Source organism: Penicillium oxalicum, chromosome II (assembly GCF_001723175.1).
Source record: "Penicillium oxalicum strain HP7-1 chromosome II, whole genome shotgun sequence".
Taxonomy (NCBI): Eukaryota; Fungi; Ascomycota; class Eurotiomycetes; order Eurotiales; family Aspergillaceae; genus Penicillium; species Penicillium oxalicum.
In genome coordinates, this window is record NC_064651.1 from 591,087 (window position 1) to 616,789 (window position 25,703).

A 25,703-nucleotide genomic window follows, 5' to 3' on the forward strand; every position below is an offset into this window, starting at 1 on the left:
CCTCTCGGCACCAGAAGATGGTGCGATTTCACCAGCAGATGTGCGAATCCTCCAAGAGTCCCTTTTACTGCACCAGGGCCACCACTGCGACGCTCGCTCACCAATCCCTGCGCACTGTCTTCTCGCCTCTAGTGAACAGCCCCCTCTGATAGAAACCAGCATCGTAAAGCACCAAAATTGAAATGAACCTCCCCATCTCCGGTTCTACACGCGAGGTTTCCCCTTTCAGACAAGAGGCGTTGCACGTCCGAGAGGAGGTGCTGAGCAAAAGGGTCACGGACCACCCTCATTGGTGCCCAGCTCTCGACTCGGGAAACCCTTTTCCTGCTGCACGGTCCAGCTGGTCTCCGATCGACGATGGAAAGATCATCATCCAGAGCTGCAGCTGCATCTGAGCTCTGCTGGACAATGTATCACTGGACCGTCATATTGATTGTTTGACAGGCTCGCTCGAGAGTGGTGGCAGCCGCCAAGCCCCCTTTAGCCCCCCGGGCAACGTTCAACGATGAGGAACGTGTTGAAACCGGGGTTGACAGGGATGGTGCGATTAGCGTTCGCGGTTGATATGATCGAAAGACGGGCGCCTTTATCCGGGGAGCCTCCGGGGGCCTCGAGGGTCAATTGTAGTGAGTGGAAAGAAAAGAAGAAATAGAAAAAATACGATATGCTGCCAAACAGGCAGAGACACTCTCCGGAAGTGTACATACGCACCTGTCATTCAGGTGCATCGGGACGACAGTCGCCTTATCGTGCGAGAGTACTCTCGTCCACTTGTCCTCCAGCAGGGATCGAAAAAGAGCATACTGATACGCAGAGATTTGTATTTCACGTCTAGTATTAATTACAACTCGCCCAAGAAAGGTGACCCAATGCTCTGATCTTCAAGAAACCATCAACTAGAGTACAACTATGATCTAAGGCCATCGTCTTGAGATACTCTTCCATTCACCTGGCATCTGGCCAAGCCAGCCAGCCGACTAGCGCCACGCAATGGGTTTTGGATTTTGCTCAGCCAGTCCACCACTGGAGGAGCACTCTGTCTTGATCCAGTCCCCCCCCCCCCCCCCCTCTTATCAACCACCATTGACTTTTCACAACGACAACAGTACAATTGCTATTACTATTATTGTCATTACGATCATGATTAGTAATACCCCGCTGGGGATAAAAATTCGTGGGGCATTCGCAGCACGCCTTCTCACTGTTTTTTCTCAAAGCTCTCTCCCCTCTTACTCCAAGTGATATACTTACCCGACGTACCGGCCAACGCAGACCACCAGCCCGTGGCAATAGCACCACATCAAAAGAACCAGAGACCAGAGCCTTCAAGAAACCATCTCAACCATTCTTTTGGCCCTTCTGGATCGCCGGCCTTGTAGACAAGATTACAGTATCGACCGGCACGGTATATCTATACAGTACCGTACTGCATGGCAAATGCATCATCGGATCATCGGCCGTTGACTGTGGCGCCGTCCACTTGGCTTTTTTTTTTCTTTTTTTTTTCTCTCAACTGTCGCCATTCACCAGTCGCCTGTTAAAAGTCATCTGACTATGTGGACGGAATTATTCCGGGTTTCTCCTTGAAGATGCTCGATTCGTAGATAGGACGTTGTAGATGTGAAATGCACCGATAGTGATACTATCTTAGGGTAGTCTTTTAAAAACTTGGAACCTTGTGCGCAATATGAAGACCCCTACAAGAAGCCTCCCGTCTCACTCTCAAGTAAATCTGGTGCCACTATCGCCGATACCAATACCTATTTGAGTAGTCCGAATACACACACACACCTGGAACAAGCTATAAGAATCTAGTACAAAGACGGAAGAGTAAAAGAGGAAAAGAAAAAGAAAAGAAAGATATTGCGGAAATGGACAAATTGGGAAAGGGCAGGGCAGGGGGGGGGCTACTAGCCAAAAAAAGTCCCGTACCGTACCCACTTGCGCACATAAGTTTACTTCGTAGTCATAAAACACTCAGCAGCATCCATCTTCATTCTGCCTCCACCTCTGCAACAGGAGGTACTTTTAGCGTCCATCACGACCGTCTTAGCCGAGTGTGGTTTTTGAGGATCCCGCACGGAGAATGTCGAGGGAGAGAGAGAGAGATCATCGCTGGATCTTATATCCGATACCGTTTTGCATCCGGCTTGCAGGTGGGTGATGGAATTGGGTTATCTTTGTTGTTGGAAGGGAGAGGTGAGTGGTAGATTTGATTTATTTGAGTACTTGAGTACTTGACTCTTGGCGATAAAGTTGTTGTATGGATGGTTGATTGGAGGGACTATATATTATATTGATGGACGTACTATGTGTACACAGCAGTGCTTAATCAAGTCGTCGCCATTACGAACCACCCAATCGGAGAATACCCTCCTCTACTCTTCAACAAGGGCTGGGGGATTTGTGACGAACCATGAATTAACTGTCTAGATACCATTTCTTCACGGTCCTGCGAGAATATGAGTGAACTATCGTGCATGATTAGAGGGTAATGGGTCTGTAGGGAACATAGGGAACTAGTAGGAACCTACGACGTAGTACGTGACTACGTACTACGAACAGACCATGCATAAGTGGGTAAAAAGCTTGGACAAACAAGACAATCTCGTCTACATACCTTGAAGGAGTCTTTTCGCACCAAGACTAGTCCTGGCACTAGCAAGGACTGTAGTATTGCATGGAAGTGATGATCATACTCTAGTGCCGGTGGGTTCGTTAGTCTAATACCCGTTTATGCACCTATCGTGTCAGGAGACGGTCGGATCAGGATTGATAGGGGCCTAGTCCTCGTACTGTCGGTCGGTTCGCACGGGAACTCGTTATGTTCAATGTGGAGCATCGAGTATCGGGAAAGACAGGGGGGGGGGGGGGGGGGGGGAAGGGAGAGAAGAAGGGAAGATAAAGAGAGGAAACGCAAATATGATAATGTTATTGTCTGGTCTTTGCACCCAAGAAAGGCACAATTGAAAGGAAGGAAATCAAATGACCCATTAACGGAAACAAGAAAAAAAAAGTCAACTCCGTCCGTGTCTATCATCTTTAGTCAGGTCGATCCGATGCGGGATCCATGCTGCGCGGAAAATTCTCCACTCGGAGCCGAGTTTGAAGATCAATTCGTGAGAGAGAGAGAGAGGGGGGGGGGAAGAAAGAGAAACGATTTCATCAACGTTGCATCGAGTTTCGCGCCCGGTGGTGATTTCGCCTCGCAACTCGATTTGCACATGTACCTGTCCAAGATTGGAAACTGTTTGAATAAAGAGAGGCGGATTGCGAGAACGGCTAGAAGATGATTGAAAGGAATTCCAAGATGCGGAACTCTGGCACCAGCAATCCATACCTAGGTTTGCAAGATATCTGAAGAGCTCTACAGTACATATGTAACTGAATTCCCTCTGGTACATACTGCAGGCGCCGACTTTTACCGGTACACACATGGGTCCTGTGGATGGAATCGAGACGACTCAACCGGGCGGCTCGTGTCGCTGAGATCTCCACCATTGAATGTGATCCAGTGGAGGCCTCCTACAGGAGTACTTTGGAGGAGATCGGACTACAGCGGTTTCGGCTTGCGCGTGACTTTTGGTTTTTGCCCGAAGGTTTGCCGAATGTCACCTCGACTGATTCCTGTCAGAGAGCATGAATGTCTCTCGTGTCGACCATGAGAGAAGGTGAGGCGATCCGTCATCGTACGCCTCGAACCGGGGGAGACACAAGAGGTTCGTCGTCCGCGATCCACCAAACGGAGCTCTCAAGAGGGACTTGGAGCATGCACCCTGGTGCTTTTCAAACTCCTGATGTTCTCATTCAAGGCACATCACTTGCTCTGTACTTCCCTGATGAAGGTCGGATCCGAATTCACGTGTCAACGCCTCGGGGAACCCGTGGAGCTGACTGACTTTCCATCGCAAGATGCCTGTCTTGCACGCGGACCGATACTTTCACAGAGCTCTCCCGAAGAAGGACGATGGAGACCATTCGCCTGCCATGAACCAGTAACTTACTCGGTCGCTGACCTGGCCGGGGATGTGATTGGCTTCGTGATGGGCCGAGCCTGCTGTGCGACCGTACCGCACCGGCTCGACTCGACTCCAGTACCTGGTAGGCTAGGAGCAGTCTAGCAGTACCTCGGATATATGGCTGGAGTCTGGCGTGCGTCTGGATGCACCTGATCGAACCGTTGGACCAGATGAGACACCTGTACACATCATCCAGACTCTTTTGCTCTCGATCCGGGGATGACCAGACTGGTAGACAGACGCGCCGGTGATCGCTCCGGCGTCTATTCCCGCAACGAAGTGGCTCAGTGAGACGAGATGAGAGAAAACAAAAGACCGACGAGGTTGGTCCATCGGCTGGTGGGCCAAGCCTTAGCGAGGGGGGCGGCACGAGCTCCGTGCACCCTGCAGCCGGCCCAAAACGGAGATCCTCTCCCCCTCCCATCCTCAGAATGGATGGACGGAGACGGAGATGGGCTGAGGCTGTGATCGGCCGAGCACCGTCTCTTTACGTGGGGAGAGGGCAGCCATGAGCGACCGAGCAGGAGGCATCCTGATTCGTGCAAGTCGGTTCGATGCGTAGTGAGTTCGCTGTCTTGGTGGAATGATCTTGCTCTGTTTGCCCAAAGGTCAATTGGTTCAACGAGTCCACCCCGGGGTCCATCCTCGTGCGGGACAAGTGAATCGCCCTCGTTCCTTGAGCAGCGTTCGCCAGACTGGAGCAATGACTGAACTCGTCGAGTGGATAATCGCGTGCCTGAAGATCTCTCTGCTTGCGGAGGGAGCAGAATCTCCTTCAGTCAAGTCTTTCATATGCAGTGGTCCTGTACTATGAGCAAATGTCTCTCTTCTCGAGTCATTCTCTCGGCCGGCCATTCCTTCTGCAAAATAGGCCCCAAATTTTTTTTTCTTCTGCAACGTTCTATCATCCTCGCCTTCATCTTTCTCCCATACACAGTTCTAGACTGATCAGCTCGAGTCTCTGTCTCTCTCCGTTGCCCAGGGAAAGTAAAGCCCCAAGAAGCTCGTGAGAATCAAAGCGACTGGAGATGAGACCGGCCAGAAACGAAACACGGACGAGCGCCAAGGTTCACTTCATACCCTCGGTATCCAGTCTCGATCCGCCAAAGGTCAGGATTTAACGTCCAGCAAATAGATTCACTCAGCTTCCCCCATGTCGTAGCACCAGCAAACCCCCATCAACGAGACAACTACCCAATGCCCGCACAGGCCGATGTTGTTTCTCCAAGTGGCAATAGACAGAAATCCTCTCCCCCAAATTGCATCTCCTCTCGGTCGGTCTCCTTTCCTTGCGAGGTTCCACTCTCCGTGCACCGTGCACCTACCCAGTCGTATCCACCCGTCGTAGAGAGTACTCCCGCGAATCGTAGTCGTTGCAAGCCTGTTCCTTTCATCCTGGATGCAGTTTAGTCACTCTCTGTAGCTTTGGAAGTTCTTTCTCCACAACGAGCCGGTGCCTTTCTCTTTGATTTCCCTCTTTCTCGACGGCGTTACGCCGAGAGAAGTGGGAAAAAGCGGGTGTGGGTATGTATTGGGTAATAATGGGTGTACGTATACATGCTCAATTCCTAGAGTTTCCGGTTGACAATTTCCACTGTTGTCGTAGTGATTGTGGTCTTTTCTATGATTTGTCTTGCACGTGTCCGTTTATCTTTTCTTTTTGTTCTTGGTCTCTCCTCTTCCTTGGTTTTTTCCCCCATTCTGGGTGGGGGGGGGGGGGGGGGGACATTCGTGATGTGATGTTCTTTTGGAGGCTGTTGTTGCAAAACCTCGCGCATGCACTTCTTCTGGGGATCGTCAACTTTTGGGGGGGAAGCTGATACATATGTGCGGACGATTCATTCGAAATACTCAATCTACCATTAGCCTCTTCTTATTGCCATCTCCGAGTGAGCTTGTGCTTTTTGGTTTGTAGGCGTACGCCCTATTTAAAGAGTACATGCCGTGTCTGTTGCATGATGACTAGATACACTCCATTACACGAGCTGATATGACCCGAGTCTCCGTGAGAACTATCCATGGATACAGACGAATCTGCAACGGCCCAAGACTCCTGCGTTTCTCGGTTTGTCATCGTGAACCTGTGTTGCACCATTGCCGATCTCGAATGGAGATGGTACACTGGAAACTTCTCTCCATTGCCTTCCCCCCCCCCCCCCCCCCCCCCCCTCCCCGGGGCTGCACGGACTTTTGATCTTCGATTTTTCTATTCTCGCCCTTCCTCGGTGGTTCATCCACAGTCACCCGTGCAGCGGACCATTTTGCATGACATGGAGAGAAATGTGATTGTGTCCAGCCCCAAAGGAGCTACTGTAGTGCTCATACCGATACACCCGGTTCATCTCGACTACTGTCAATATCGTTTCCACTTCTCGACCGTCCACTGGGCCCCCTAGGCTTCGGTTCTCCACCGAGTCCGCGCCGTCCGCACTCCACTCGGTCGTGGATGCCCATGAACTTCTGAAGTGACTCGCGCTGGTTAGCGGCCCCCGAGGTCCACTTGGATGATCCCGGTCGCTCCCGGGTCCATTCGCATCAAATTGGGACTGGGATGACTTGCCTGCACTGGCTACGCCATTCACACATGCAATTGGGGATGTGGTGGATACATTCTCGTCCACTGCGTTTGCCGCTCCGTGTTGACGAGCGGGAGAGACGTGATCGTCTTGGTTGCTGCAGCACCGCGTCCCTCGTACAAATTGTCGGCGGGTCGGTATTGTCGTGTTCTGTCCTTTGACCAGGCGTCGTCCATGATCGCCAAAAGGGCCGTCTTCCAGGTCCTGGCTCTTTGGCCCGATCCACTAACGGAGGTCTGGTTTCTCTCCGAAGAGCTTTTTTTGGTCTTGCGGGCAATTTGCACAGAGCTCTGTCCTAGGTATATACTTATACTGTCGATGTTGACTTGAGTAGATATGATAGTCCATCGTAGTTAGATAGTATTATGACGATAGTACGATGACATATCCTAGTGCTTCTTCGATCTACCCTTTCTACCGTATACAATGTAGCCCATCATCCGCATTCAGTGATGTGCCATCGGTCGACTCTTGGAGGGTGGGCCGTTCTTCTTTTGCAAACAAAACCTTGACTCTCCGCCGCTAAAACCAAAGTGGGAGTACGCTAACCGACTTTTGACGGACGGAACGGCCGCGCGATGACATGCAGCTGCTGGCCAGAGTGGCTTTCTTTTGGGGCCAAAGGGGATTTGGAGACTGGGAAAGGTGTTTCTTTTTTTTTGGCACTAGTGGAGGAGGGCTTCTGGATCTGGATCTGCTTGGACAACTGGGCTGGGGAGGCCCATTTACGGAATGGGTTGAATTATGAATTGAATTGCGTTGGTTTCTTCTAGTTGATCCCGGGGGGGGGGGGGGGGGGTGTTCACTTTTTGTTTATTTTTTTTCTTTCCGGAAAATTTCCAAGCCTTGCGAGCGAATGCCTCACTTTCTCCAGGATGCATCACCTTTCAAGAGTGTGTGTAATAGAAAACATTTCCCCCGAGGGAATGCGCGCATGCTTCGAGTCCTTGACTTTGACCGTTGGAAAAGGACTCTCGAATGACCCGCTTTCTGACCAAAGGGAAATAACTGAAAAAAAAAGATGGTCGATCGTGTGGTGGGGATTCCACCTTTTTTTCTTTCTCCCCTTTCCCCTCATCTCCGTTGCGCCTCGTTTGACGGCTTTGGGGGGGAGGGCGTGGGATGAATGCAGAGTGGCTGATTCCACCGTCCCATGGGCTTTCTTTTTCCAGCGAATTGCAGCAGGTACTCCTCATGAAGGGATTTTTTATTCCTAGGAGTTGGTGAGGATGAAAATTGTACTCATGTAGAGTATCTACGTAGGTAGGTTGGACGATGTGGACTCGTATGTCCATGCCGTCGTGAACTGATGCCTACATCTTCTGTTGCAGAAAGAGATACTGCCATGACGACAACCTCTCTCTCCCTGTCGTACTCGGTAGATCTAGATTATGTGCCTGGGCGAGAAAGAGGAAAATGCAACAACCCGAGTCAGACTCTATGGTGGAATCAATGATATTATTGTATCCCTCTTAGAATGTTTCCCACCAGACTCTTCTTGATACATCTCTGACACTCCAGAACCCTGATCTGTGAAATTGGGGACCGATTCCTGCTTTTATCTCCGACTCTCTTCAACCCTGTCCCATCAGCATACTAACGGTGCCTCCCTTCAATCTCAATCAAGCTCGGTGTTTCATACACCCCTGTTATTCCCTTTTCGGGACGGGGCAGACGCACCTGGGTTGTGAACGCAAACTCTCCTACTGTCTCTTTCTCTAATCCTCTTAAGGGTTCCTCCGCCCCTGGAGAGTTCGAACCATCCCATCAAATTCTCCCCCCATCCCCGGCCCCCCTCCAAACTCACACTGGCCCTACAGGGGGAACTGGTAGGTTCAATTCACCGATTCGGCTGAGTTGCGGTAGGTTTGGAAAATATATCCAGATTAATCACTTGGGTTGTGATGAATTGCTTACTTCCATGGAGTAAAAGCAAAAAAAAAAAAAAAAAGGGAAGAATTGCGGTTTTTGATGCTCATCTTTATGTTGGTGCTGGTGCTGGTGCTGGTGCTCGTGTTTGCTGATGACGATGTTTGCGAGCGCTGGACACGCTATAGGAATGAACTCTTGCACAGAGGGCTACTCACGTTTTGAGATGGCAAATGTTGCCCATGTGCCGAGAATTTATGTCCTTGGTCATACTTTTGATCTGTGACTACATGGTACATACGTATGTAGTAAGAGTACCTTACTGTCTAGCGTCTCCCTGCCTATTCCTAGTTCCTACAGTACTATCTAGTACCACAAACAGTATACTACCTTAGTACATACTATCTAGTCTTTGTACATGCAGAGTGTGACTATAGTGTACATCGTCTGGCTCTTAACTCGTCCGACCCGTGGGGCTGATTGCAGACACACTAGATCAGCATGCCGATCCTTTTGTGATCTTCTTTTTCGTCGTCTTCTTCTTCTTCCTCTTTGAATTCACCCGCGAACCTTGTCTCCTGAATCGGGTTTGTCGCCGCCGTCAAGTCGGACGATTTTCGATTTCTATTCCGAACTAGATTTCTTTTGTTTGGTTTTTTTGTCGCCAATTGTTCGGATGCAAATGTCCTGAACAGCCAGTGCAGATGGAGCCCGAGAGCGCTCAACGTGATATCTTCAAAGAAGCTAGCTCCAGGCAAAAGTTCATCCATCGAATCTATATCTAACCGATGCAACTCTTCCCATGGGAATGCTCATCAGCCGAAAATGAAGATGGACAACTGGTTCCCCCCCCCCCCAAAGAAAGAAAAATCAAAGAGAAAAATGGAGTCCATCTCCCGTCCTTTTCCACAACGGGTGATTCAATAGACATGAAGCGGACGAAATGAAAATAAATAAAATCCAGAAAACAGAGAAAAAGAAAAGAAAATTTGAAAAGAAGAACCAAAAAGCAAGAGAAAAAAAAAGGAAATCAGATTCCCACTGTAAATCTCCGCGCTTGCTAATCAACGGGATCTTCCCTCCTCGGGCAGATCAAGGTGCGGACATTGAGATTAGTGCGAAATTTAGCGGCAACGGTTTTTTGATTTATGTTTTTGCTTTTTCCCGTCTTATTTTTGCTGTGTTGTTTTTTTATTTTCTTTTGGATTTTTCTGTTGGATTTGAGATGACGAGCTCTCTTTTGGTATTGTCTGCATTGCGCTCTCTTCCTCCTTTCTTGACTCCACTTTGCTGTGTATGACTTTTGGTGTTGGGGATCGATGGGTAGAGCTCAGAGCAGGGTAGGTTAGGGCAGGGCAGGGGCAGAACCCGATTGTACCAGGCACAAAAAGACTGAATCGTGTAAAGTCCATTCCACAGACGACAAATGACCAAGTAGCAAGGATAGCAGGCCGGGCGTCGCAAGGTGGGCAGCCTGAAGGAGTACAGCACCGTTACTAATGGAACTACACTAACGGGACTAACTATCTCTGGACAAGATGTCAAGGGGAAAGAGATAATTGGAGAGAATCCATCGAGTGACAGTTGTGCGTGCGTGTATAATTGGGGGCTTTTCTTTTATTCAAGATCGTCATATCCGTTCTTCGGGGGCTAAGGAGAAACTCCGTCTTAGCGTTCTCGCTCCGGGGGACTTTACTTCAATTGGAAGTCGGATGGATGTTCACCCTCTAGTACTTGTGTATGGACATGGACATGTACGGAGGCTGCGCTATCCGGAAAAGGTTACTGTCATTTTTGGCTTAGGGAGGGGGTTTGAACGGCTAAACGCACGCTGGCTGGAGCTAGAGATGCTTTTTGGATGGAAGACGTGGCGTTTATTGGGTGTTAAAAGGAAAGATGAGGATGGGGTTCATTTCGGCTCAGGTGAGGGATCTGGAGGGGTGGAATGTTTTCGACTACGATTCTACTTTGATTTGCATGCTGGTTGTGGGTTTGGATGAGCGTTCTTCTGGAAGATTAGGAATGTCCTCTGAGAGGTTATATAGGAGTAGGAGATCAAGGTGTCAATTGAAGAGAGATGCTTTTGTCCTTTTCTTTGGAGGGAGGATCTCCAAGGAACCGGATTCGCCTAGTATGCGCGTCGTTCTCGTCGAGGTATATATACCCTTGTGTGTTCCAAAACGTTAGATCATGGGCATATTCAAATGGAATCGGCCCTGAAGTGATGATGCCAAAGTACCGTGGTACCGTGCACTATAGAACTCCTTCGAGAAGCCCTTGTGAAACCACGCTATCCATACCGACGACTGCCGGCACGGGCGACGGACATGGTCAGTTCATCCTCAAGGCCAAAATTGACAGATAGACCTACATTCAAACAATCGCAGTACTTTTGCCTACAGAGTCATGGCCCCGGCCACATTGGGTAATTTCCGTGGCTCATGAGGAGATCGCGGCTCAGCAGGGTTCAAAGCCACCCCTGACTTTGTACTGGGCCGTGCAAGAAGAACGAAAATGTACTTTGGAAAGGCCAGAAACGAGTGAAATACATACAGCCCTCCCCTGAGCAATAGTAATCTGAATCATCATGTGATATTGATCGGAGGTAGCGGAAGATTTCTTACAAAAGTCCTTTTAGTTTCTTTTTGGCTTTCTTTTCGGGAATGAACATGGATCAGGGCCTAAGCTCGGAACACAAAAGCAAATTTCCGGTGAGATCTTTGTGATTCTGGAAGAAAACCAGCCTATTTTACATGGAACTGCGATCCAGTTTGAGCAACATGCATCCTGGGTGAAGTTTAAGAACATGGTCCGAGCTCTATACTGTAGGCTGAGAAGAGGTGAGACCACCTACAGATTAGATGAGACGAGCAGATTTCGGATATTAGAATCTGGGTCTCATTTTGGTAAAGAGCAAGAGCAACCTGACATTGAATGGTCTTGACATGGCCCGAAAAAAAACTATCGTCATGGAAAACTTTCTGGTCTTTTGGCTGTCAAAGGCATCAGTCTTCGGAAGATTGAAAGCTCCTCGTCGAAATCGGACATTGGACTTGGGGGAGATTTCTATGTAATTCGGAATAGACTGAGTGATCACTCGTTTCTCACATTGACGTGTTCAAGATTACACATGCACATGACATTCATTCTCTAGCGTGCTTGAACGAGCTATAGACTAAGTCCTAGGACATATGTAAGAAGAGTCGAAAGAGAGACACTAGGCGTTATCAACATGGACGTCTACCTATCGCATACCGGTCTCGACATCAGATTCTCGAACCTCAGAGACCCTTTACTCCAGTCAAACTCTATTCCATTTCCATAAAACGTCGCCCGCCCATCTACCTGCCTGTTCACTTCCTGATGCTAATATGTTGTCCATCTTGGAGGTGGGGGGAAGGGGAGAAGCATATTCGAAGATTGTCCACGAATATGATGCTAACATCAAGGGTGCTCAGACTTCAGCCTCTCCCGCTTTATTGCCGCGTTCGACTCCAAGCAGAAACATCACCGTCTCACCTGCTGTAGCTTCCTCGGACGTGCATAAATGTCCCTAGTCTACCACCACTACGAGCTACATGGGTCCATGTAGCCACAGCAGTACGGAAAATGTTCCGGAATGCACCTGCATCGGGGCGAGGTACTTTTTTTGAGGGGGGATTTCAAAAGGAGAAGAAAGAAAAGATAATAATGAGTTATAAGTACAGTAAGCCCGGACCTCCGCGGGCTGAAGCTGAATTCTCCTGTTTTGGCGTTGGAAGCAATGCAAAAATCCCATCGTACCGGTTCAACCGCATCGGCATTGTCTGATCGCGCTTCGCTACCACCCAAATCGAGGGGGTTGCGTCTCGGCGCATCTGCATGTCTAGTTCAGCGCGGCAAGATCAGGACATGTAACTCGAGAGGCTAAGGTTCGGAGTAGAGCTTGGGGAGATTTCCTTAGTTACCTTTTTTTTCACATTATTTTTCTGTTTTGGAATTCATTTTTCCTAATCTGGCATCTAGGTTTTTTCCTCCCCCTTGGGTGTTGCGGGGATGTCCCCGGCGGCTGTGATATGAAGTCTTCGAGAGTGTCGGGTAAGTCAATGCTTCATATGGAATTCTTTTTCTAGGTGGTACTTTTTGTGTTTGGAGGGCATGTTTTCGTTTGGATTTGCCCGAATCAAAATTGGTCTTGGGGGTACATGTTTAAGATATGTATTTCTGGTGCAACTGTATACTATTTCGAGTTTGACATGGTGCAAGCCGATATCTTAGTAAGAGGTTTGGAACAATCTTAATGCATGCCCGTATGACACAAATTTAACCACAAGCCTAGTACTCAATCCCACCTTGCATTCATGACCCTAACTTTTGGACGAAATCGAACAACAGCTCAAAATCCTCATCTCCATCCACAATGCACGCCAGGGCTGATCATTCATTCTCCACGCTTCTGTTATTCTTCGAGTAGTATGTAAACTATCCCTCCCTACTCTCTTGCAGAGTCACATACTTCACCAGGACTCCTACAGACAACGTCCTTATCTAGCTACAAGTCTCCACCAACGAAGCTCAAACTCGAACTTTGATTTATGACGAAAGCACCCGCTAGTACTAGGAAACAAGAAAACAAAAGCAAAACCCTCACCTTGTCTTTTCTTTTTTTATTTCCCCGATGACTACCAAGCCCAGATAGCAGAGAAAGTACGATACCTACCTTCACTCCTGTGTCTACATTCCTCTCACATGTACAACTGAGTGCTCTCCGTGACGTCAGAGAAATAGCACACTCGTACCCCCACCAGCGCCGAGCCGGCACATGGTCGAAGTACTAGTTGCCAGGTCCGGACATGATTGTTGTTTTCATCTAGTTTTCGAGTCTCCTCCCATTACTCAAGGATAGTCCGTTTGTGAATAAACGTGCCGCTTACCCTTCTGGAATTGATGACCATTCATCAGCGTTGGCGATTACTATTTTTGTTGTGTCTGTACATTTGGCAGGAGAATGCGAAGGTTTGGCTTGTCTTTGATTCTCCGCGGAACTACAATATGGTCCGGGGGTTTTGCGTGCTATTGAAGTCGGAAATAGATCGACGATGGGTACTTCAGTGATGAATAGCGAGGATGGGCAGTGTACAGTCTGTATTTTATCGAGTACTGTGACTTTCCGGGCGTAGGACTATGATGAAAAGTGTCAAGCACCTAGGGCCAACTTCTCACATAGATACCAAAATTACTGCAGTATCTCGGAAAGACCACAAACGTACAATCCGACTCTATACCCCGTGTGGTTTACGGATTCCCAAAGCGCCCCCAAACATCCGGGTTATCCAGACGCGCGGAGATGCGGGGACTAACTCATCTTCTAATCCTTTCCGATCCTGGCTACGCTAAGGTACTAGGTGGCAGGTGCTGTGCTGCTATAGTGACGATGATGATGCAGTGTCCCCCCTACCCCCGGAAGTATCCCATACATCCCCCCGTTGCCACTAATGCGAGTGGGAAACCAGAACGAGAGGGTGGAGATGATGTGTGTTCGATGTCCAGGGTCCACGGGTGCAGCAGGTATGCATTACCCGTGTAGTATGAGTATATTGTGTTTAAGTATATTTGACTTGACAAATTTTAGAGAAAGAAAAAGAAATGTTCATCTCTCTTCATATGGGCCTTTTTGGATAATTCCTTCTCTCCGCGAGGCCATATTCAAGCTTGTACTTTTCTTGAACGACGTGCATCGGAGATAAGCGTTTTCGAATAAATCGAAATGACAGAAAAAGAACGAGCACAGTATATAATGCATTCACCCCTGTAACTCGGCGCCTGCACCCTGCGCTATTCCAGTTCTGCTACCGCGATTGCAATGCAAATGCACGATCGAGACTGCAAACTACCGGGATGAAGACTATGTAGGTTGACAATTTAGGAAAAGTTGACGGGACGACGTGTGTGTGTGTGGACCCGATATTGAGATGAATTCACACTCAAATCAACATGATGGAAGAATGATTATGATGATGTGAATATTTTTTTCCCTTTCCTTTGGTTGATGGATTGTGTAGATCTATCTTACGATTTCACCGGATATCTTACCTATTACGGCTGTAGACCTAAGATTTGATCGGCAATGTCGATTTGGAGAAATACGGTTGATCCTATAGGTATGGTGTGCTGGAGAGTTACATCACTGCACTTGCCACGACGGAGCTGGGCTAGGATCTGTTTTTTTTTTCTTTGTTTCTTTTCAATGGGCTTCCTGTTTTGGTTTCTCTGTTTGCTTCTATTTTGAAGGTCTTAGCTAAAACCTTGAATTCCAAATGTTTGCCTGGCCGTGGACAGGACCTCGCCGCAATCATATTCTTCACCGTGGACCAGATGCAGGTCAACCAACTGTTTAGGTCTTGTGCAGGGTGCAGGGAGGCACGATAAGCCGACACCCAACGCCATTTCACTTCCGGATGGGAGGTGTGAGCTAGGGCTCCAGATCTTGGTGTTCCTGTAGAGTTTGAAAATATTCACATGCTGGAGCCCCTCCGCTGGTGAGTAGACAGATTTACATGTCGAGAAGGGTATCGTTGGGCTCGGCAGGTTTACAGGGTCCGAAAAAGCAAAGTTTCTTGTGCTTTTTTGTCTTCAAGTCGCCGGTTGAGATCTGGGTGCATATTCCAAGGTTATGTACAATGAAGGCGGAGGAAGTAGTTTCGAATCACCTAGTGTATATCTAGGGATCATAGGGGGGAAATGTGTCTTCATGAAAAGATGTATTTTTTTTTTTAATTTTTACTATTAGTCTTTCTTCTTTCTTCGTCTCGGATCATCAAGTGGTCGGAAGTTCTTGGTACTCGCGAGACTATGCCTGTTCCTGTCAGTGTAGAGAAACAAGCATGGATTACCAAAAGTGACCTGTCAGTTTCTGCAACTGGTTCCTGCCTCGGCACATGTGTGCTTGGCTGGTGGACAGATCACAAAATCAGACCTCAAGGGTGCACAAGACGCCGCTTATAAGGCTAAGCGTTGTTCCCACGATTAGAAATTGGTCTTTGCCTGTTCTGATGTGTTGTGACCATGTCAAAAAGCCCATGAGTCCTTTCTCTCTCTATTCCTGACTTGTGTGGCTGGAGGTAGAGCATCCCCCTCCTTTCCCCCTCAAGAAAAGCGATACCAAGCAAAACGGGGAAGGTAATCGCCAGTATTTCAACATGTGTAATATTCTCCTTCCGGACAAGGCCACTGGTCGCATCTCACGGTCGAGCCGTTACTCAGTGGGCCTCCATTGCCAGCCAGCCGGATCAAAGCACGCCTCAAAGTCCACCCCCCCAAAGAAACCTATCGCCCCATAGAGATCAAAATCCCCCTCCAGACCTTCGACACCTCCCGCATCGGCGTCGACTTCCTCATGCAGATTCCACCCTCCGGCCATGCGGCCTTCTCGTGTGAAGAACACCTCTACTGCACAGGTCCGCTTCGTGCTGAACATTGCATCCGCCATCCTGAGGGGGTCCTTCGGTAGCGACATGGTCATCCCGATCCCCACGGTCTCTCCGACGCGAAAGGGGGCGGTGAAATCACGCCCACCCCAGGAGTCATTGACGAATCGACATCCATCGTCTGAAAAGACTCCCAGACTTCCGCGCTCCCACCCGGGGGAGCGCCAGGAGGGATAAGGCTGCGCGGCAAAGCCCACTGCCATGCCGCTCGCGTCGCCACCTGGACCTGCGCGAAGAGCCAACAGTTTGACCTCGAAATAGATTGTTTTTGTTTTCTCGGTCACAAAGGGCGAGTCTTGCGTCGCAAAGTATAAGGGCAGATGGGTGAGCACACAGCAGTCACCGTTGCGGTCCATGGTGCGACCGAACCATCGGCCTGGCGCCGTGGGGGTAAGTTGGCCTCGGTACTCCCGTTGCTGGACCGGCCGCAGGTCGTGCTGCGCCACAGCCTGGTAGACGGGCGTGGAGGGGACGGCGGGCTGCCAGAGCGGAGTATGATCGCAAAAGTCATGGGCGCGCTGAGCATCATCAGCCGAGGCGTTTCCCGTCCCAGAGCTGTAGTAGCCGGAGATGGGAGGTGGTGGGAAGACGGCGGTATCGGGGACCGCTTCTTGCCAGTTGTGGTAGGGTGGAGGATCTCCTGGTGTGGATGTTGGGTGCTGGATGGATGGATTTGATGCATTTGGTGCGACCTGTCTCATGGATGGTGTTGATGATGTTGCCACGGCTTGCTGCGAGTCATCGTAGCTCGGTGGGGGGACAGAGTCGTTGTAGTTGTGGTTGAAAAAGGGATTCGTCTGGTAGTTTGGTGGTTGCGCCATTCTTGAAAAAGCGGCTGTTTGCTTGGCGATGCGATCAAAATACGAGATGGAGGAGCGTGTGGTAGTGATTCCGGTGGTGTGATGAAATTGGCTGAGAGTAAGTTGAGGATGTTGATCTCGAGGCAGAGCTAATAGGGGACGTGGTCAGGCTTGAAATTGTGGTCAAGTTATCTCGACCGGCTGGAGAGTCTGAAGTCATAACAGCCCCAGTCAAGCGGGGCTGTGCGGGTCACGGAGCCGTGGCTCCTCGGCGGGTACGACCGTAAAGACTTCTTTACTGTTCGAGAAAGCGAGTGGAGGCTGAGCCAAAAAGATCATGTAAACATCATCAGCCTCCTCCTCCGAGGAGGAGAAATGCCCGGGCATGGGAGATGCATGCACCGTTTCTGAATGAATTCAGCTAAATGGGATCAGTCAGAAGGTGGAATCTCCTGAGTCGAGGCGATCGCCACCGGTCTGTTGCGACAGGTTTCCTCATCCAGCCTTTTTGTTGGGGGATGCATCTGGTCGCTCAAGAGATACATTCACAGACTGGCTGGGAGGCTGCAGGTCAGGCGGCCTTAGAATCGCCTGCAGGGCTTGCGTGGTTCGTGATTCATCGCATCAAAGAAGCGCCGAGTGGCTTTCTGCTTTTGATTGTCTCGACGAGACCAGAGAGTCTGCCATCTGTCGACCAGCAGATGGTCCGCGACTTCCTACAATCATGGACGTCTCCCGAATGTGGTCTGACCCAAAAATAGTTGTAGAGCCACGCAGATCCAGTCTGCAAGGTTAGGGGAGCTGCAGGTCTCAGATCGGTCCAACCCAGCCATCGAACCGGAGTCAAAGTAACAGAGAAACTGGGAGAAGAAAAAGCAAATCAACCGTGTACGGCCGGGAAAAAGCATTCAATGTTTGGCCCATGAAGGCTGGAGTCGAAATTAAACTCTTTCTTTCTTCTCTTCCATTCTCAACCAAGTTCGCACTCGGACGGACTCTAATGCAATTGAAGGTTTCACGATGTGCAAATGAGTGTTGGGACCAAGGGTCGAATAGTGAGAGGGAGAAAAAGAAAGACAGATCCTGAGCGACAGAGAAAGACACTCAAAAGCAAAGAGATGAAAACACCAGTCCAGCCAGAAAGAGTCTCACGCAGTCTTTGATGAGTGTTTTCATCAAAACTTGCCGAATGTGTGTGTGTGTGTGACCTTTTGACACCTCACTCGACCTCGCAACCCAAACACACTACCACAACCAAGTCATCGTCGAGTCAGCATCGACTCTGCTGCGAGCTTGATCCTTTCCATTCTTGTTTTTTCCCCTTTTGGTTGCAACAGCCAGAGTTCGCAAAATTTGGACTGCCGTCATACGGCGGGTTTCTTCTCGTAAGAAACAATGTCGAACTTTCAAGTGCAGCAGGCCCAGCCCCGCCACCGACGCAGACCATCCATCTCAGAGCGCATCCAACGGGTCTTGCACGGAGATCGCGCAGAAAAGGTACGAGAGCACAAATTTCAATATGATAGAGCACCCTCACAAGCTCACCGTCTACAACAGAAGCGGCAGAGCTATTCTCCTGGAGATGATGCTCGGGGAGGACTACAGGCCGACCAGTCGGCCCAACCGGCGACAACGGCGCTGGGGGAGACACAGACTCAATCAGAAAAAAGTCCGCCACGGAATCAAATAGAGACCGTGCCCAGTGCACACACTCGGACAACTGGTTCGCTACATGAGAATTCATACCCCAGCACACAGACGTTCTCGTCACAAACGTCGCATCTGCCAGCAACCAGCACACCCGGATCAAGTCCCTCGGTCAGAGCAGCTTCGGTACATCCTCGAGATGGGCAGTCATCGACTCCGCGGCATGTATCCATATCTGAAGATCACCTGCAAAAGGAGAAAGAAGAGATTTGCTCATCGCCCACCTGGAAACACACTTCACGCAAAGAAAGACGCGCGACGAAGCGACTGGAAGCCGAGCGTAAGGAATTAGAAAAGCGTCTCCGGAAGCTCGAAGAGTCGCAGGCGAAGCTTGACAGCGGCGTCTCAGACCGACAGTCGCGCCGGTTGACCAAGAAGCAGCCCCTCACCAGTGGGAAGCGGTCGGCAAGTGCCGAGTCCGACAGACCTCGTTCGTCGAGATCGCTCTCGTCGTTCTTTTCTTCATCCCGTCGGTCCTCCCGCTCACGAGCAAGTTCGGCGGATGGACGTCAATCGACAGATGACGAGGGCGCCAGCTCCAAGGGACCCCCAACCCTTCCACTTGCACTGCCGGAAAAGTTCGGAACGGCCGTTTCGCGAGAGCTAGCGTCGAGACATGGAACATCCCTGCTGAGCAGCCATCAAGTGTCACGGTCGTCGCATCTCCTCCATCATGCGGCTGCCAAATCGGATGACCTGCGCGAAAACTGGAAGATGGCCGAAGCATGGCAGCGGCAGGACCATGAGGCGGGAAGGGATGCCCTGGCGAGCTCGAGTCGGTTTGCTGGGCCCAGTTCACAGTCCTTGGGGACTCGCCCTGCCCCGAGTTCAAAGAGTCAGTCGGGCACCACTCATTCCCCGACCACAAATATCTGGGCTGAACTGGATCGGGAACGATTCACCGCAACTCTGAGGCAAGAGTTCAAGCCAGGGGAGAGTCAAAAACGCGAGATTCCACCTTCTCTTCGACCGGCCAGCCAGCAGGGCTCGAACGCTTCTTTGCCGGCAGCGGCTCGGAGTGCTCACAACCTTCCAGGACGTGGGCCCCAGAATGCCGGCCATGGAAAGGACAAACGTCCCTCGCAAGCCAAGGTGTACTCGTACATTCCTCTTGGGAGGGATGGAAAGCCAGTCACACCCATAATACGCAAGGAAGCATCGGAGAGTAGCTTGAAGCCTCAGTCGCTGCCATCATCCCCACCGCAGCAGAAGGGATACAAATCCTCTCCTCTGGCGATGAACCCAGTCACAAGTAATGACATGTATCAAGGCGAGGATGTTCGTCACCCATTGAAGACTCCTCTTAGACAAAAGTCCTCACGCGAGCTTGTTCCTCGGCCGCTTCGTATCAGTTCGGAAGCCTCTCGTGGACATGGTCGGCCTGGGTCCAATCCAACGTCCTCGAATATGCATGGAGATCGATCCCCACCGTTCTCGGGCTCGGACCGTCGAGCGACACTGCAGGGTCCAGCACCATCTCCGGGCTCGGGAGAGCCATCTCAAGCCCATTCAAACGATCACAGGCAGCGCCAGAGCTCTCGTCTTGATGCGGTGGGCACGGGACGCCCAGCCATGTCTCAATCTACACCCACCTCGCCCATTCAGGTCCCTCTCAAACATCCCGGGCGAAAATATGCTCTTTCAGAAAACTCCCCCTACGGTCGACTCAGTCTCGATAGCAAGAGAAGCGCGGTGGCTTTCCCAGAGAACGAGCGGGAGACTTGCTCGGACGACCAAATGCCTCATATGCGTCATTCGCTCGCCGAAATGCCCGCGAGTCAATCCACACCTAATGTGGCCAGCCATCGCCGATTCAGCCGGTCATCCTCGGATGGCTCCAGCTACGACACGGCGGATGAAGAAGTGCTCGGCCCAGCAGAGACAGAACAGCAGTCCGAAAGCAACGACAATCTCTATCGAGAAGCTGACACGGACGCCAACATCAAAATCCATCCATCTGCATCTGCATCCACATCCCCCATCATCGCGAGCAAGAACCCTACGCTGGATACACCCGATCCCAACCCAACCTCATCAGTGCCCCCTCTCTCCCGCAACGGAATCATCACCAAACTGCGCCGTACCTCGTTCACCCAACCCCCCACCAAGCCCACCCCGCTCCACAAAGATCAACTCATCGCCAAAATCTTCGTCATCTGCTGTGGTTGCCATCACTGGCACGATCTCCCTGCCGAACTCTACGCCCAATTCGCCTGTCCGGAACGCTTCCGCCTCCTCACCTCCCCACCTCCCGACTCTCAATCCCGACTGTTGCAGCGTCGAATCTCTCAGCGCGACTCACCGCGTCGTCGGACCTCAGGCAAGAGGAACAGTGTCTGGAAATCGTTGACTTTGAATGATGGAGCGGCGGCCAAGGGACGAACTGAAAAGCGGGATGAAAGGAAGGGATTTGTCCTGGACAAGCCAAAGCAAGATGTCGGTGCGAATGCGAGCGTGGAGGCAAAGCCCGAGTCTGGATCGGAGTCAACGACTACAGATCCCGATACATTCCCGTGTTGTTGGTGTGGACATGATTTGAAAAAGACGTGTTGTCAAGGATGGACGACGGTGGTGCAGATGCAGCAGAGACATCATTAATTGTTTTGGGCCCCCGGGGGGGGGGGGGGGGGGGGAGAAAGAGAAACATTATGATATTGACGGGTATGATGACTATGATTATGATTGGATGAAATGACAATGGAGGGTTGTCTATTACTTAGTATTTAGTATCTAGTTTCTATCTGTTCCGAAATAAACCAATTATTTCTTATATTTTTGAAAAGCATCCATGTTGAATCAATAGCGAGGTAGATGGCAGGTTTATTCTTCAAAGCGGGAGGTCCACAAGTATGTCCTGTGCTACACAATTTGGGACGCACGAGACGAGATAGCCGGAGACGGAGACTTTGAGAGATGGACTTCGAAATATAAATTGAAGGGTATAGTAAGTAATATAGTCGATAGCATCGTCAAAGTGTCCAAATTCGACCAATAGGAATGGGAAAGAAATCTAGTAAAGTACACGGGACAGGAGAACACGTATCCGACATGAAGAAAAATAAGGGGGGGTGGGGAAAGAAGGTGATAAGTTAGGTATGTATGAGAACCAAATCACAGATGAGGAGAATAGAATATACGGGATGATCAACCCTGAGACTGAAGCCTAGTTCTGCTCACAAAGCGAGAAGAGAACAGCCCAGCAATGGAAAAAAGAAGAAAAAAGAAAAAGAGGGGGAAAAGTATCAAGCCTCACGCGTCTCCTCACCAGTCAAGATGACGATCGAGTGGAAGTTTGAAAGGTAAGCAGCAGCGACTTGGCTGCGCTCCGGATCCCCAGGACCGAGTCGTTCCGGACATGTGTTGTTGTTTTTTTGAAGACTGCGAGAAGTGTCTCCAATAGCCGTATAAGGGGAGAGGGGGACTCGCTCTGTGCAGGCAAGCATTCACCCCTCAATCACAGTAGTCAATCCCTTACGGTTGAGATTGCCCTCGGCAAACCTCCACTCTAAACCAAGAGCATACCAGCAATGGCGACAACACCGGCAGCCATGGCGCCCGAGACCTGGTGCATGGAAGCGCTGTTGTGGGTGGGAGAGGCGGTTGCCGCGGAAGCGGCATCGGTAGCTCCGACGGTGTTGGTCTGGACGTAGGTCGAGGTGCTCATGATCAGCGGAGTTGAGTGAGGGACACGGGACATGGAGCTGGAGCCGTGGGGGATGCTGGTGGGCTTGGGGGTCCACGAGGGCAGAACCGAAGTCGAGGTAGAGCTCGAGGTCGACACGACAGTCGAGCTGGTCAAGCTGGAAGAAGTCGACGTGGAAGATGGGGTCGAAATCGGAGTTGACGAGGTGGACGTGTAGCCAGAGGGCACCAGAGTGATGGTGCTGGTCACCGAGGGAGAAGGCTCGGCGGCCTGCAGAGCCGCAAAGGCCGAGGGCAAAAGAGCCGCGGTGAGGACGATGAGAGACTTGGTGAAGTGCATTGTTGAAGGAATTGTCAGGTGACTGATTGTGCAGATATCGTTGTCAGGGACGGGGGAAGAGGTGGTTGTAGTGATTGAGGGTTTGGGTCAATCGGTTGTTTGTTTATCAAATCAGCTTCCAGGAGCGAACGAGAGAATGTATGCGACCAGGCAAATTGGAATGTGAAGTAATTGACTTTGTTTATTTGGAGGGTTAAGAGGAGCGAACGAGGTAAAGAGTGACACTGCTTTCCAGGAAGACAGGAAGATTGGATGAAAACGAAAGGATGCGACAGGAGAAAAGGAAGGGTGGAAGAGGAAGAAGTAGAAGAAGGACGTGTGGGACTGCGGGACGGGAGAGGGTGGGCTGTGTGGTACCTGACGAGACCTGCGGAAATGAAAGGCTCCAGTTGTATTCCCCCGCTAGTCCCGATTGGGCCAAGTCAAACAGTCCAGACCCGAGCCGACTGGCGTGTTTTGATTACATCCGGAGCGTCAGGGGAAGTATCTGGAATGTGGAATGGCAACCACCGATGGCGAGATCAACAAAGACACCGATTGGGGATGCCACATGCGATTGCACATTCTATCCTGCCAGTAGATTGAGCTGACCTGGACCCAGGATTTTGGGGGGGGGGCTTTGGGGAACCGCTCGGTTCATGATCATACTGCCGTACTACTGTAAAAAGACTCAGATGAGGCGTGGGATGACTAGCGTGGTTCCAAGCCACCCGCCTGGCAACCAAGAAAAATCCTCGCCGTCAATCAATTAGAGCAGCCGGCCGTTTCGCCAGTGTGTGAAACCTCGTTGCCCTACCGCCGTCCTGGTGCCCCGTCAACACATCGAGGGTCCATGATCGATGCAATTTCCAAAATAGTGATGCCTACGACGGGAACAATTGGGACATAAAGACGACGAGACAACCCGTCAGCAAGAGTCAAGTCATGAATTAGAGCAATTACATAATACAGCCATCCAGCTCCATATCATTCCAGCGTGAGAGGGTGCGCTCAGCGCAACACAGATCATTTCGGGGACAAGACGGTTCTCATCGACCCGACGGTTTAACGAGACAAAAAGAAAGGGCAGAGCCGGGGGGGGGGAAGGAAAAAAGGCAAAAAACCACGATTTAAAAAGTCCAGACAGTTGCAACAACGATCGCCACGGTGAGCCAGTATCCGCTGATGTTGATCAGGCTGTTCATCGACCCGGACCGGCCGACGTCGATGCGGTCGTTCCATTGGGCAAAGTACCGTTGATCAAAATGGTCTTGGTGCCGTTGACATCGGCCACTCGCACGTTCGATCCATTCCGAGGCTCGGTGCCGTTGAACAAGTCTTGATAGTACGTTTGGTTGTTGTTGTCCTCGCAACCACACTCTTGGTATTTCTCACAGAGACACGTCACGGGCAAGGAATCGTTGCGACCATTGTGGTTGTAGTAGTAAGGGTGATTGTAGGAATAGGCGTAAGCACCCGCAAGCCAAAGACCGGGGAAGATGGCGAGAGCACCGAGAGGCAGAAGATACGGCGAAATGCCTCCCGGTGACCGACCCCCAGCGGAATAAGGTGTTTTGGCTCCACCTGCGTAATAACTATTCCAAAAAAAAAAAAGTCAGTTGCTGTGCCGTGCGATTTGGGGAAGACGTCGTTTTCTCTCTCTCTCTCTCCCTCTCAATAATCTGGGGATTGCCGGGGGGGGGGGGGGATGTTGCGATGGGAATAAGCGCATGCGATCAAGGGGCGATCCATACCTTCCACCGCCATAACCAGGAGAGACTCCAGAGCCGCCTCGTGTAGAACCTCCTTGGTTGCTAGATGAACTCGTCCGGCCACTGGAGCTACCAGAACTGCCGGAGCGGCCACCACTGCTTCCACCGCTGGAGCTACTGCTGCTGCTGCTGCCGCCGCCGCCGCCGCCGCCACCGCCGCCCTTTCCACCACCACCACCTCGTCGCTTTTCCAGGTCGGGGACGTGGCGAGGGTTTGTGGAGGGGATATCTAGCCAGCCGTGTTCAATCACATCGGTGTCGGAAGATGGAATGGACAATGAGGTGACCCCTTGAGAGCCCAGCAGCACCAGGGCTGTGATCCAGAAGAATTTCATAGTAATGCGCGATGATGTCAGAGACCTGTAAAGAGGAAGATGGTCTAGCGCACGTCGCAGAGGGGTATGTCTTGTCGATCTGAATACCGGCACGCAAAGAGTCTGCACTGATGTCGCAAGATGTTCGAGATCGCTTGTTCTTTTGTTTTTCTCTTTCGGTCTCTCGGTAGGGAAGAAATGCTTGAAGAAATAAGCAGGGGGGTGTTAAGCGCAGCACGCGATTTGGTTAGAATGATTTCTGGAGTGCGGGAGGCGAGAAACTCGGGTCCCACTATATACGAGATGCGCGCTCAGGTCGGGGGGGGGGGGGGGGGGGGGGGGGGCGGAGAACTCCCAGAGCGGAAGAGAAGTTTGCCATTCTGGGTGGAGACGAGTCATCGGAGGAATCACAAGGCATTACGAGCATTTCCAGTCTTTGCGACTCTCGAGTTTTGCTGTTCGCGGGACAGGCCGGTGCTCATTGGCCGGAGGGGTCACCCCTGGGCAACACCGCCTCGTTAGGACCGTGTCCGAGAGTGCCAAGCCTCTTGAGAGCATCGGGCATGGTTCATTTACAGGCTCCGAGTCAGTCATGCATGACAGGACAGTGAGCCTCGAGGGTCAAAGATGAAAGGCAAACTATACACCATGGCGTTGGTGTGCCGAGTTCCGATGGACATCTACGTCCATACACACCAAGTGTGTCGGTGACAAGCGGCACTAAGATCTCCTTAAGCGGAGACTGCCTGCTAAGCCTCCCCAGTGGGGAGGCTTAGCATACAGCCTCCATGCTTTGGTCCTCAACAAGGCTGTTCAGTTCGATAGTATAGAACACAGATCTATAATCCTGTGACCGTCACAAGTTTCATCATTGTTGTCAATTTGAGACGTTATCAGCACGATGAATAGCACGGGGCTCTCTGTCTAGTTGGGCAACTCCTATCTAGTGCCTACTTTCCACAAAGGGGAAAAGAAGAAGATACTTGTGTTGCGTTGTAGGATAGTGACCAACCAGGCCTTGTTTGCGGAGGGGGTCCATGGAGATGATGGATGATGCATAATAATCATCACATACCCAAATGCATCGAGGCGATGCATTGCGCTCATCACAACGCCACCGGGCTGACGGGCCTTGCTGACAACCGGACTCGATGTAGGTTCTCGTGCCCGTGTGTCAGTGGGCCGAAGCGATCGAGTGGAGAGTCCAGTCACGTACTGT

General features: G+C 50.8%; 6 protein-coding genes across 6 annotated transcripts; 1 reads left to right on the forward strand and 5 right to left on the reverse strand.

The window, feature by feature from the left end:
• Nucleotides 1-6,597: 6,597 nt before the first annotated feature.
• On the reverse strand, nucleotides 6,598-6,771 carry POX_b02124 (uncharacterized protein; the record flags this gene model as incomplete). The annotated part of the gene is made up of 1 exon (XM_050111040.1): nucleotides 6,598-6,771. The coding sequence occupies one exon, from the start codon at nucleotides 6,769-6,771 to the stop codon at nucleotides 6,598-6,600; it is 174 nt and encodes a 57-aa protein (XP_049971386.1).
• A 2,184-nt stretch (nucleotides 6,772-8,955) lies between these two features.
• On the reverse strand, nucleotides 8,956-9,234 carry POX_b02125 (uncharacterized protein; the record flags this gene model as incomplete). The annotated part of the gene is made up of 1 exon (XM_050111041.1): nucleotides 8,956-9,234. The coding sequence occupies one exon, from the start codon at nucleotides 9,232-9,234 to the stop codon at nucleotides 8,956-8,958; it is 279 nt and encodes a 92-aa protein (XP_049971387.1).
• Nucleotides 9,235-15,698: 6,464 nt separating this feature from the next.
• Nucleotides 15,699-16,751, reverse strand: POX_b02126 (uncharacterized protein; the record flags this gene model as incomplete). The annotated part of the gene is made up of 1 exon (XM_050111042.1): nucleotides 15,699-16,751. The coding sequence occupies one exon, from the start codon at nucleotides 16,749-16,751 to the stop codon at nucleotides 15,699-15,701; it is 1,053 nt and encodes a 350-aa protein (XP_049971388.1).
• A 1,374-nt stretch (nucleotides 16,752-18,125) lies between these two features.
• Nucleotides 18,126-21,035, forward strand: POX_b02127 (uncharacterized protein; the record flags this gene model as incomplete). Its single annotated transcript, XM_050111043.1, has 1 exon — nucleotides 18,126-21,035. One exon carries the CDS (start codon nucleotides 18,126-18,128, stop codon nucleotides 21,033-21,035), a length of 2,910 nt encoding a protein of 969 aa, XP_049971389.1.
• A 644-nt stretch (nucleotides 21,036-21,679) lies between these two features.
• Nucleotides 21,680-22,419, reverse strand: POX_b02128 (uncharacterized protein; the record flags this gene model as incomplete). The annotated part of the gene is made up of 2 exons (XM_050111044.1): nucleotides 21,680-21,864; nucleotides 21,960-22,419. The coding sequence occupies 2 exons, from the start codon at nucleotides 22,417-22,419 to the stop codon at nucleotides 21,680-21,682; spliced, it is 645 nt and encodes a 214-aa protein (XP_049971390.1).
• A 1,180-nt stretch (nucleotides 22,420-23,599) lies between these two features.
• On the reverse strand, nucleotides 23,600-24,505 carry POX_b02129 (uncharacterized protein; the record flags this gene model as incomplete). The annotated part of the gene is made up of 2 exons (XM_050111045.1): nucleotides 23,600-23,993; nucleotides 24,153-24,505. 2 exons carry the CDS (start codon nucleotides 24,503-24,505, stop codon nucleotides 23,600-23,602), a joined length of 747 nt encoding a protein of 248 aa, XP_049971391.1.
• Between the last annotated feature and the right edge of the window lie 1,198 nt (nucleotides 24,506-25,703).